This window comes from Haliotis cracherodii, unplaced genomic scaffold, assembly GCF_022045235.1.
Source record: "Haliotis cracherodii isolate W230 unplaced genomic scaffold, xgHalCrac1.p SCAF_23, whole genome shotgun sequence".
NCBI lineage: Eukaryota > Metazoa > Mollusca > Gastropoda > Lepetellida > Haliotidae > Haliotis > Haliotis cracherodii.
The window spans coordinates 11,579,779-11,593,185 of NW_027266279.1; the positions used below are offsets into that span (position 1 = coordinate 11,579,779).

The 13,407-nt window shown below is 37.9% G+C and overlaps 1 protein-coding gene across 1 annotated transcript in view; it reads left to right on the forward strand.

The window, feature by feature from the left end:
* The first annotated feature begins 1,746 nt into the window (after positions 1 to 1,746).
* LOC139471564 (Golgi integral membrane protein 4-like) overlaps positions 1,747 to 13,407 on the forward strand; it is an 80,247-nt gene continuing 68,586 nt past the window's right edge. Inside the window, exons 1-2 of the mRNA XM_071253942.1 lie at positions 1,747 to 1,993; positions 4,986 to 5,027. Of these exons, the coding sequence (XP_071110043.1) occupies positions 1,822 to 1,993; positions 4,986 to 5,027 (214 nt within the window). The 5' untranslated portion in view covers positions 1,747 to 1,821. The remainder of the gene's footprint in view (positions 1,994 to 4,985; positions 5,028 to 13,407) is intronic.

Below are 13,407 nucleotides of genomic sequence, written 5' to 3' on the forward strand. Positions count from 1 at the left end.
GTTTTGTAATTATATTATAGTCATCTAAAATGGCATTTTAAGCAGCTTTGTGTTTATTTATTTCAACGTCTATACAAAGGGTTGAACATTAGTAATTTAGTAGACCCACTTTTGTATGCCATTACTGCAGTATACCTGGCTCATAAACCATGAGTACCAAAGCCCTAACAAGTAACACAATACAGTACATGTATTTTCACATTTCATCTCAAAAGGGATGAAAAGGTTTTTATTTTATGCTACAGAACAATAACTAAATATATGAGTTACAACTCTGTTAGAACAAACTCAACTGTTATGTCAGGATTTTTTTAATAGATGACTTCTTTTGACAACCGACGAAAAACTTTGTTATTTTTATGAGTTTTAACTTTAGATTAGGATTAATGATATTATATGTTGTGACAAAAGATGAAAAATACTATATCTGGATACCGTCTTTCATGTAAATGACTTTGCTGAATATGATTTTATATTTCAAAGCAACCTAGCACTATTAAAATTACTTTCCATTTTGTGATCCGTAATGGAGTTGAATGTCCTAGCGGATTCGACTAATTCATTAATTATTTTCTAATTAATTAAACACATCAATGCACTGCATTAAACTAGAAGTAGAAAGTACTTCTGAAGTATCATATTCTCTAATATCAAGAGAAAAATTATATTTGGGACACTTTTATTTTTTGCAAGTTGATAATCAGAAAATTTATCGGTTTTGGGATTTTTACCCATTTAGAATAATTAACATGCAATACGTCATAATGTTTGACGCACCAATTTGTGGTCGAACCTGTCAAACCTGTTGATCGTAAACCAGTACTCTCAAAGGCGCGGCCGCGCAAATTACTCCCCTTTGGTGTGGGCATAGTAGTTACCTCCCTTAGAGACAGCGTCAACTGACGATTATCTGTGCTTATTCGATATATACGGATACATAGCATACGTATGCAATTATTTATTTTATGTTTCCCTTTCATGTATTCTATTTTTAAAGTTGTCACTGAGAAATAAATGTTTGACTTGCAATAGAAATGCATTAGAAGTCGATTACACAGCCCGACACGTCGCCATGTCCCAGAAAATAGAGAGTATATGCTTAAAAACTGCTGCAAGAAATGTTTCAGTCTTCAGCTGATTCGAACAATGTTGTTCCAAAATAAGTTTGGAGGAACGTAAATTTTTTACATCACATGTTAAACAAATGCTTTGTTGAAAAATTAAAGTTAATGATGGACTGTTGACCGAATGAACTAAATTCTATACTTTAATAAATGGTTGAATCGAGAAACTCACACCTCTCCACAATATTGCAGAAAAAGTATAAGCGATAATTCTGTGTTTAGATTTTCACTTATCTTGGTTTCGTTATTTGAAGCGGACAGTGAAAAAAGCCATTCTTTGTATCTTGCAGTTCTTAAAAAGAACCATTCAACATGTTATGCACATATACTGTGAAATTATCATCATGCGGTAGAAGTAAAAACCTGTCTTTAATAACTAGCTAGAATGGTGATCTTAAAATATCACAACAAACCTAAGAGAATATTTATTTATCGCAAAAGCTGTTATTACATTAATGATTTACATGCAGAATAAATGATTTACCTTCTCATGTGCACACATGAAACCACAAGTTTCAGCAACCTGCGCCTTAATACGCTTCGACCCATCGTCACGGTCGAACACGCACCTGTCGTATATCATACGTCATCAGGAAAATAGTATAAAACTATCCGTGTCAATTTGGAGGAGAACTCAAAACGTGTGAGGTGGCAACCCGAGTCTACTAATTCAAGCGAAGTTTAAATTGCAAAGACAATGAACAAGCGAGGAGGACCACCGGTGAAGCTAATTGTTATTGCTGCTACGTTATTAGGTTGTGTTTATTTGTTATATTTATACAATTCTTCGCAAGGCCGCTTACGCGAGGCAGAAGCTTCTGCAGAGAGATACCGACGGTCTGATGAATCTAAAGTTGCTCAATTGCAAGGTAAGCTTGTTCATCGATCATAAATTGCCTATGATTGTCTCCATCTGCATAATCACAGCAGATGAACAGCGTATGATTTTCATGACTCAACCGAGCTGTACACAACAGCCGACAGAACTGTTTACTCGTTAATAATTAATAGTGGATAAACAGTTGTCAGTTCCTCGTTGTGTTAAGGAATGTATACTTTCATAAAATCGTTATTGATGCGATGAAGATTACTTATTTGTATGTCACATTTTTGTCACTAGTAGTTTGCACAATACCTTTGTCATTCCATGAAGTGCGATTATTATACTGCACAATCTACAATGTGTTTTGTTTTCAGAGTTGCTAAAGTGTTAATTTGACCCCAAAATGTAATTAATAGGACTTAGATTTTTGAAGGATTGATGAATGTGTGACACAAAAAAGGGTGCAGTGGTTGAAGGATTCGCTTATAATGTCAAAGGGGCGGTCGGGTAGCCTAGTGGTTAAAGTGTTCGCTCGTCACTCCGAAGACCAGGGTTCGATTCCCGACATGGGTACAATGTGTGAAGCCCATTTCTGGTGTCCCCCGCCGTGATATTGCTGGAATATTGCTAAAAGCGGCGTAAAACCATACTCACTCACTCACTATAATGCCAAAGGCCCAAGTTCGATTCCCCACATGGGTACAATATGTGAAGCCTGTTTCAAGTGTGTCCCCGCCATGATATTGCTGGAATATTGCGAAAAGTGGTGTAAAACCCAACTCATTCCCTCACCTAAAGATGAAAAGGCTGTCATTTTTTCTAAGCTAGCACAATCAGTGATTATGTCCTCAGACTTCTTTATGCAATTGATTCAGAGGTTTAACCAGTGTGACTTGTAAAGGGGATTACATCAGTGATAACGTGACAGAGGTAGATGCCATGACTTAAATGCAAAGAGTCAACAATAAAATTGGATTAAGATTGAAGCATAATGCATTTGACATGTTTGAGGGAAATACTACAGGTCCCATAAAAGATGTAAAACTTTTCTCCAGTCTAAAGACTTGTGGCTTGGTTGCCCTGTCAAACCTTGTTTGACGTTCGTGTTTGATAGATGTTGTTGATAACAAGCTGTAGAAATACCCGAGTTGCTACTGTTATGCAAAAGGGGCCATGGATGGACCTGTCATGTAAGACACTGCAATTCACTGTGCAGAATCTTGTCCCTTGGGCATGCCAGATACCAATGATTGTGGGTCTGAATCCCCGTTCTTACCAATGTTTCTAGGTTTGTCAGCACCATTCCTGTGCTCTTGGTTTTAACTATACCAAAGTGATAAATGTCTGAGACCTGCATCACTTCAGGCTGTCCTCCGAGATTACTCTGACATGCTGTGACATAATAACTGGAATACTGTTCATAGTGGTATTTAACCCAATTCACTCTCTCACTGTTATGCAAACTTGACCTCCAATGCTTGGGGTGCAATGATACACTTACCTCAATATTACATTTGATGGTGCACGGGACGATTGTCAGTTCAAGCAAATTTGAGAGGTGACATCATCAAAGCTGCCGACTTGGCAGTGCACATGGTGCACACTTTTGACCTGTCAATGCTGGGTTCATGGGAAGCACTGTATATCTATCAGCACAGTCTATCATCATTCAGAATGTTTGTGCCCGTGTCATGATGATCATGAAAATGAAAGTTGTTAAGGATTGAAGTTGTATTTGTTGAAGTTCATCAGCTGATGAAGATATTGCCCCGTGTGCAAATTCCATGATGCTGTGGACCAGTAGTTTGCCTGGTCCTACTGGAAGATGGATGCCACGGGAATATTACTGACCGACGCCATGGGCATTCCTGGTTGGAATAGGTCACAAGCAACCTATGCTGGTAGTAGTGACCAAATGGATCAGATGGTCAGGCTCGGTGACTTGATTGGTTACCATGGTTACATGTCATCATACCACAACTCACAATATCGATCACAGGATTGTCTGGTTCAGACTTGATAACTCACAGGCTGCTGTTATATAGCTTGTAGTTGTACCATCAGAACCACCTGTCCCCGTGGTTAGCCATGTGATATATTGTAGATGACATTTGGACTGTGCACACAATTCTTCTGACTTTTATATGTTTGAATAAAGATAAACATTCAATCAACTTCTGTGTACATGGTGTATGCATGATCAGATCGTTTTGTAAGTGTAGCTAAATAATTTTTGTGAGAACTCTGTTGAAACAGTTCCCAATCGGACATTTTGTACCATACAGTGGCTACTTGGGGAGGGTTGGGTACCCAGGTAGTAAATTTGGAATCGTCCCAGCCCAAGATCTGCATCACTTTGGGCTCTCTTCCCAACTCATAGGGTCTTAGTTGTAACCTTCTTGCTAAATGTCTAAGATTTAGGGAATGCTTAAATTAAAATACTGTGGCCAAAAACTTCAAAGAGACGAGTGCCCCTCTAAATTCACACTCGGGCCTCATGAAGCGATTGTAGCACAACGACTGTCATAACCCCCATACCTCAACAAAGACACACAATATTTGTAGCCCTGAAACGAGCATGTTCAGAAGTGATTATTAGGAAAGTTTTCACTGTTCTGAACATTGTTAATCACACTTTTGCCAAGACACTCATGAAAATGCCTGACCGTCGCCATGAGGAAATGACAGTTGGTCTCAAAAGATTGAGGGGAATGCTTGTGTCATGTTCACCAGGATCAAGCCTATTGCTCACTGCAGATACCTTGATCACTGTACATGCAGTATAAGATGTAGTTTATGCCTGGTGCCCAACATCAAAGGATAATACAATTACTAGGGTGTCCATGTTAAAATGCAGCATGCACTATAAAACTGGCTAGCACAAAAAACTGACTCAAGTCACACGCACACAGACACACAACATTAAGCCCACTCTCACCCCACCTATTAAGATATTTCCTGTAGTAAATATTTACAGGTATATTATAAGGAAATATGTTGCCGATTCAAGACATGTACAGAACTAAATGTGCTTTCAGTTTTGTCAGAGCAGAAGTCTCGGGTTGAGACGTCATTAAAAGGTGAGACCTGGCCGTGGGCATTCTCTGGTTATTGTGCAAATTGAGCAGCCTGCCACTGGAACTGCTTCGAGGGACTTGAAATGTGCTTGTTTTATGGTCTTCATTCAAGTTTAGTTGAACTTTATTACTTAAATTTGATTTCTTTCCTTAACATGATCTACTTCATGCCACAGACAGATAATTTTTCAGAGTTCCTTATTTTGGTTAATTTTAAATTTGGTTTAAATTACAGTTAAATAACAAAACAAACTGTTGCATTGCAGAGGTAGAAACTAACAGTTTTCGTCCACTAGTCCTTATGAAGATAACATATGGCAAAACCCTTAAAAAGGGTCAACTTCTACTTGTCCCTGTGATACCTGAACTATTGCTGCAGTGTTGTGAAAAGTCTTTTATAAAATATTTCTGGGCTCCAGATAAAGGCTGTATCAGCATATGTACAGATGAAAATATGAATGATATGGTGGGGGAAAATTTAGAAAACGTATCAGATATGCACCACAGCAAACATGTACGATCTAACATTCATTAGAAGATGTATTTCCCCAAAATTATTCTCTGATTTCAAGCATGGTATTTTCTTTGGTATAGTGCACACTTTTCCCCAAACAACACAGCTGTGTAGAGGGGGGTGCACATTATAACCGTCATAAGAGTTTTGATGTTTTTCCCCCAATGCAAAGACATTACCATGAGCAAAGATACTAGATTCTCCTCTGAATATCTGAATATCCTAGAGTTTGGTGCGCATTATATAAGAGACGTGTACATAAAGAAAGTAATTATTTATTGACATGTTTACACAAAATAGGAATACAAGATTAATCCATTAAATCCCATTCAGTACTCTAAGTGTACTCTTTAGTTTTGCAAGTACTCCAAAATTAAAATAAGAAGTACCAATTATCTGGAGCCTTGATCTTATGTTTGTATTGGTAATTGTATATTTGTATTGGTTACCTTATTTATGGAGAAGTCATGGTAATACATGTACACAATTATTATGGTATATCGTTATATCCAGTACATTGCATGACCTATATGGGCACTCTGCTTTTATCGTATCTGTCACTTTGAGTTAAGGATGTCATCTGATTGGTATTGGGAGCACGTACATTTTTCTGTGAATGTTATCTTAGATTCTAGATGACTGACTTAAACCGTCCCCAAACAAAAATCATTGGCCTCTTCCCATTTTATTTTACGTCGCAACTAAGTGCACTACTATCCTGCCACCGGGGCGGTCGGGTAGCCTAGTGGTTAAAGCGTTCGCTCGTCACGCCGAATACCCGGGTTCGATTCCCAACATGGGTACAATGTGTGAAGACCATTTCTGGTGTTCCCCGCCCTGATATTGCTGGAATATTGCTAAAAGCGGCGTAAAACCAAACTCAGTCACTCACTATCCTGCCACACTCACCCTTACTGCAGAGGATGGGTACAATGTTGTTGTTTTTTCTTTTATTGTTTTTAAAAAGAAGTACCTGTTACATAAAATGTGCTTCTGCCCAGGAAGCAGTAAGCTCATGATATAAAGTACAACTTATCAATACATATTGTTGTTTCTTTTACAGAAAATAATATCCTTCTCTCTCACACATTCACTCTAGTACTGGTAATACAAACATACTGCATATATCAAGTATGCATAAACTATTAAAGTTTACATATCATATTGCAGTGTAGGAAAGTGCATGGTCTCAACTATTAAGGACTTAAGTACAAAACTAAAATTGAATTGAAAGCTGCTCCTCATTTTCGAAAAATTTGATGATACAGCATCCAAGCACCATAGAATTTCAGTTGATTACCTGTCTTAAAAGCGATATTGCTGGAATATTACTAAAAGCGGCATAAAATCAAACTCACTACTGCAGAGGATTATTAGGAATTCACATTCTGTGTCAGTACTTTGTGTGAATAGCATCTAATCTAAGTGTTTACAGTTAAATAGAAGTATTGTGAATAGTATTTAACTTTTTACAGTGTGTTTACCACATAAAACTAAAGCTAATAAAAGATTTACATAATCTGTGTCTTAATGACACTATGGTTACACCTGCGCATGATTGTTTTCATAATCACTGCGCAGCTTGAACAAACAGACTCCTCTACAATGTTTCCATAGACATCCACCTCGGTATAGATGGCATGTCAGGACAAGACTGGGATGATTTACTTGTGTCAACACCAGGATGAATGGGAGTTTGAGCAGAAAGGACTTGTACACCTCGAGACTGAAGGTCGAAGGTGCACAAGAATGTTCAGCTTGTGAAATCCTGTATACTCCTCTAGGGACACCTGTTACAAATTTATCATTTTGAGTTCGCAAGTTACCAAGCGTATTTCCTTGAAATATTGGTATGTTTGGTCTTGAGACCGCCAGTTGAATATGGTGACTCACAATGGAAACATTGTGATGTGACAAGAAAATTATGTTTACCAAGTCGTTGAAGAAAGGCACACCTTGTGTTCAGCCCAGTTAGGAATCAGGGATAACATTCTACCCCATGCATTGGGGGTGGGTTATTTTTGTCTGTTTAGCTTTTTCAAAAATCTGCATTAATGAGCCATATGAAGTAGATTCTATGTTAAGTTGGCCCATATTTATAATACCTTGTTTATCTAGCATTTTTCAAGTTAATGGTGGGTATTGCTGGCATATCGATGGAATATTGCTGCAACATAAAACAATCAAAAGATTTACTTAAGAATCGACTAAAAACAGGACTATGTGGTTACAATGGCAGACAAGTTTGAAAATAAGTGAATGCTGTGACCTGAACAGTTTGTACAAAGACATTTCAGGACTTGGAATATTGTAAATCTTTGTAAAACTATGGGGGTATTGATAATTATAGGCTTTATATAACTGTGCTTATGAACCTTGTGTGCAGCAAGTTACTCAGAAAGGTTTTTGTTTTTTTATCAGCTTGTATTACTTCACAAGCCCTAGTGGTATTTGTTCACAAGCTTTCTTGCACAAAACATACATTTCCCCGTCATGGTCCACCTGTGTCAACTGATACAACATACACTACTACAGACAGACAGACTGAAGGCCTTAGTGTTAGAGGGAGCAAAATCAACACCACATGTTCATGATGTTAGGACTTCAGTGATGTGATTTCTATGGTTGAGCCGACATTTCTTTACCAGGTCATTGAAGAAAGACACCTTGTGTTCAGCTCAGTGAGGAATCAGGGATAACATACCACCCCATGCATTTGGGGGTTCGTTATTTAGGTCTGTTTAGCTTCTTTGAGTGGCATTTAGAAGCTTGTGTGATGAAATAAGACGAGTTCTATGGATGAACAACTTCTTTATTACAATTACTGCGATGTTTCGGTGTAGATCCTAACACCTTTATCAAGCAAGTGATAAAGGTGTTAGGATCTACACCTAGTCTAACCCAGAATCGCCACAGGGTGTAACATATAAACAGTGAATATACCTGATCACCAATAAATCTTTCAAAGTAAAAATATTCAGTGTGCTTATGAAAGAGGGAGTGTGTGCACCATGACCCGTCCCCATCCATTGATGAAAACTGCTATGCTATGCCTTTGACATATTGCAGCTGGTAACATTATTCTTCATAACACTCTGCTCAGTGTGAAAACACTGACACATTATACAACAGTTGATCAGGAGACTGACAGCTGTATTACATTGTTGCCATTGATTAAGCTGGCCTGTATGGAGATAATACATGTACTGCCCTGCTGATGTTTTCCTGATCACTATTTAAATGGCTTAAGCATGTGCCTGTGTTAACATAGTGCACACTCTTCCAGCATGGCCCACTGTAGTGTATGCTCAGTGTTGTCTGGCTGTTAACAGTGTTTTAGGCAGTGATGTGGAATGTTAATGATAATTACAATTGGATCCTGCAGTGCCATGCTTAGAACCATGCAGTATTGGTTTCACTGACATTTGGGCTGGACTTGTGGTTAGCTACCAGTTGCAGTCATCAGATGCATCAACAGCCTTTACAACAGCATTTTGGCAATAACGCTAGCTTGTGTCTTCTTCTTTTTTAAGCGTGACAGGAATGTTGAAGACCTATAGCCCCCATTTGCTTGTCCATTCACAGAAATAGACTTGTCTCCTGAGTTATTTCTGTGATTTTTTTTTAACAATGTTTTGCAAACTATTTTACCATGTATGATACTGTCAGTGTGTCATTGTACCTCGACAATGTTGATTATGCTAATGGCTTTTTAAGTCATTTATCACTTAATTGGCCTGACCCTGGCATGATAATTTACTGTAAAATGGTGTAGTTTGAATATTTAATGTGTAACATTAACAACATTGATTCACTGAATTACAATCTTACCAAGTCAATTAAAGATGGTTTAATGATGTCCAAGATACCTTTTTGGGGTGGGGTGTGTGTGTGTGTTATCAGAAAAGGGTTTCACATGTACCAATGTAGGGAATTAAAACCAAGCCGCGACTATGCTTTTTGTAAGAGGTGACTATATTTGTCATAAGAGGTGACTAACGGGATCGGGTGGTCAGGCTCGCTGACTTTGTTGATGCATTTCATAGTATCCTATTTTCGTGAATTGATGGTCCTGATATCAATCACTGAACTGTCTGGCACAGACTCGATTATTTACAGACCACCGCCATATAGCTGGACTATGCTAAGTGCAGTGTTAAACAACAGACAAACAAAACCATGCCTTTGGGGTGACAAGAGAACGCTTTAAACCTCAAGGCTACTGCGTCACCCCTCAAAACTAAGTAATTTGCAATCATTGGAAGGATACCTATAACTTTGCTCCAGGATACCTATATGATTGCTCCAGGATAGCTATCATTGGTGTTTGCTCCAGGATACTGATAAGATTACTCCAGGATAGCTATCATTAATGTTTGCTCCAGGATACCTATAAGATTACTCCAGGATAGCTATCACTGATGTTTGCTCCAGGATAGCTATCATTGATGTTTGCTCCAGGATACCTATTAGTATTAGATTGCTCCAGGATAGCTATCATTGATGTTCCAGGATACCTATTAGATTGCTCCAGGATACCAATAAGATTGCTCCAGGGAATGCTTCATGTCCATGGTGCATGAGTAGACTTGGAACAATGATGTAATACATGATGTAATCTGAATCAGTTTCATGGTCTGAATATTTTATGCCCCAGTGAAGAAGTCTGTCTATGTCCTTGACTACAGATTAGTTCCTGAAAATATATTATTTTGATGGAAACTCCCTTCAAATGGAAAAGGAGCTGCGGGCCTGGTCTCTGTGAGAAGGAAGCTTGTGACCAATGCACATCAGCACTATTTTGTGTGCCACTTGTGCAACAGCCTTGCGGTCATCCACCCCAAAAATTGCTTCACAATCAGGCCATCTTCCCGAGGCAAGAGAGTTAACTGACTATAAAAGTCCAGTTTCCACCCTTGCCGAACTGGTATTATGGAGTTACATTTTGGCTGGACTAACCAGTCTATGCATAGTCCAATTAAAATCGCGCAATAAAATCAAAGTCCGGTTCATAAATTTTCAAGCAGATTATGGTCGATTGCAAAATTTGCAAAGCCAACTCGTTGCCAACAGATATTTTCCAAATCTTTTCATGTTTTTATCAAGATGCTCACGTGATTTGATGCACTTCGCGATATTAGACCCGTTTTATCACAATATAGATCTTGATTATCGGCACCGCCATTTTGTTTGAAACAAATGCAAGTGATATGAGAGGGAGAATCTGATTGGTCCATAGGAGAGGCTTAGAAGGGACATTACTCGTAATAACCACTGGTGGCGCTACGATAGAGCACAGGAATTCCAGCCTTGTTCGGCAAGGGTGGAAACTGGACTTTTTAAAGTCAGTTAATTTCTTGCCTCAGTTAGATTCAGTCAGGCAGAGTAGGGATTGCCCACAATTTATGCACAGAGTAGAACTCATTTGACTTACATGGAATTTGCACAGCCTTGTTTCATTGCTTGACTTAAAAGTAGACAAAGGTTGCATTTTGGCCGTATGTATTCATTGGCGATGGAAGAACATTGTGTATGCAAACGCCTCAAGTATTGATGATGATTTTTTAGGCTTTAATATCGATCTTTATTCATTTAAGTGTTAAAAAATGGTGATGTTGCCTTCATGTCCTATAACTTCCAGTTTTCTGTGTCCAATTTCATTGAAAGACACACTGCGGATATTCCATTGGTCAAGTGAAATAATACAAAAGATATTCCATGTATCAAGTGCAATATCATGTTTCTCTCATCTCGCTACAGCACTCTTGAAAATAACTCCTTTTCCCCCCATCACTTGATTAAAGAAACAAGATATTATATACTTTTTATGTAGTTGTCTGCCAGAAAATAATTTCATTTCAAATGTGTAAAACCTTGAAACGTAGTAAATTCTCCCTACCTCAGATGCAGGGACATTTCACCACCCCTTGTAATTGGGACTTAAAAAGTAGTTCTGTTTTCAGAATCTGATAAATAATTAAAGAAGATACATAAAATATTTGATGTCACTAAAATTCTTTATCATGCATTTGGATATGATTTTGTATTCTTGAAATGTACGAGACCGATGTTGGAACTGAAGAGATATGCTGGTCAAGTAACAAAAATGGTGCTTTCCGAAAAGAAATCTCAATTTATGAGTTGAATGAGAAATTTACAGTAAGTAACGAAACATTTACAAGAGAATAACAAATGGCAAGAAGTGATATTAACTCCATTTATGTTTGTGTATGGGCTAGAGGTTACACACAACCAAATGTTTTCCCATAGACTTCTATAGTAACGTTTTAATTTTTAAAAATAATTAAGCATTCAACAGCTATTACCTGTATGTATATGCACAGTTTGGCCTTAGAGCAGCTATAAAAACAAAAAAATGACCAGCTTTGCCAGCTCGAGTACAGGAAGCTAAACACACCACCCCCATTTCCACACCAAATGACACCAACTTGTAAATATCTGTGGCCACATCAGCATAAGTCATCATGTTGAAAAAGACAGTACTAAATTTAGAAAAACATGGTAAGTTTTAATAACTGGATGGATGTACATTTAAAAGACATAAAAATCTTTCACAATATCATTCAATCACAGCTTGGAGGTATCTCTTTTATCTGCACTGAAAACTGCAGTCACAACTGGTTCTGATTTAGTGCAGTTGAATGTGAACGCTTATCATAAAGGGGAGATAATTTCCAGGGAGGTAAATATTGTGTTAATGACAATAATTTCATCAAAGTGTTATGTTCACTGCAGTTAAATATCAAGTGTTATCTTCACTGCAATTAATCTATCTGCTTTCTCAACTTCAGAAAACTCAGTCTTTCACACTGATGTATATTATACAATTTCTGGCCATGAGGATAATTTAGTTTCCTTTCCCAGTGACCTTGAATTGATCCCATTTGACATATTTATCAATCAATTGATTGGGATGCATTAGCATGATTCCAGCATTTCCTTAACCTGTGTGTTATGATAGGATTGTCTGTTGCTGTATCTAACAACGGATCGTTAATCTCATCTCCACATTGATTATTCATATCTTGTGCATGACTGCCTGCCTGATGCTACTGACATGCCTTGTATTGTGGACTATGGATTGGCCCTGATTTTTATGTGTGCCCATGGAGATTCCTGAGTACAATAGATCCCCTGTACCTGGTTAATCAGCCTTCGGAAAAACATTTTGAATATTTTAGCCAGAAAAAGCACATTTGCATTATAATTTCATATCATTCTAAAGAACTATATTGATTTTTTTTTTGCTGAGCTTCCAGACCAAAATGATTTTATTTGACTTAAAACTATTGGTATAATTGAAGACTGTAGTATGCAAGCTTGTCCGAGTTTTTGTAAGAGAGACTGAAAGGATTTGGCTTTCTCAGGAATTCTTCACATTTGAACATGGTGCTGGTGAGAGTGTATGCACTGTCAGTAGACAAGCTGTCTGAATGAGCCATTACCTTCTCAGTGCTGTAGGCACCTTGCATGCTGTCCACAACCTGCTCCTGGCCTTCTCTGTATGCATGATGCATGAACCTGGATCTAATCATTTTCATTTTCCTTAGATGTACAGGTACATTTGTGATGTATTATGAATGAATCTGATCCTCACAGTGTTGATTCTGACAGTCTCCGCTGTAGTTTTCATCACCAGCTTATCCATTTTATGTTTACATTGATTTGGGCAAAAAGTATAATTGGGAAGTGTTTCTCGGCATCGATGAGTCACTATATTTTTCCAAAATTCCCACGTCATTTGAAACAGACTGTTCGCCAGCCATCTGACATTATGTAAAAGAGCCACGTTCAATAGTGCCACGTTGTGTTTTTTGGTGTTCTTGGTGGGGATAAAAGTAAACAGTG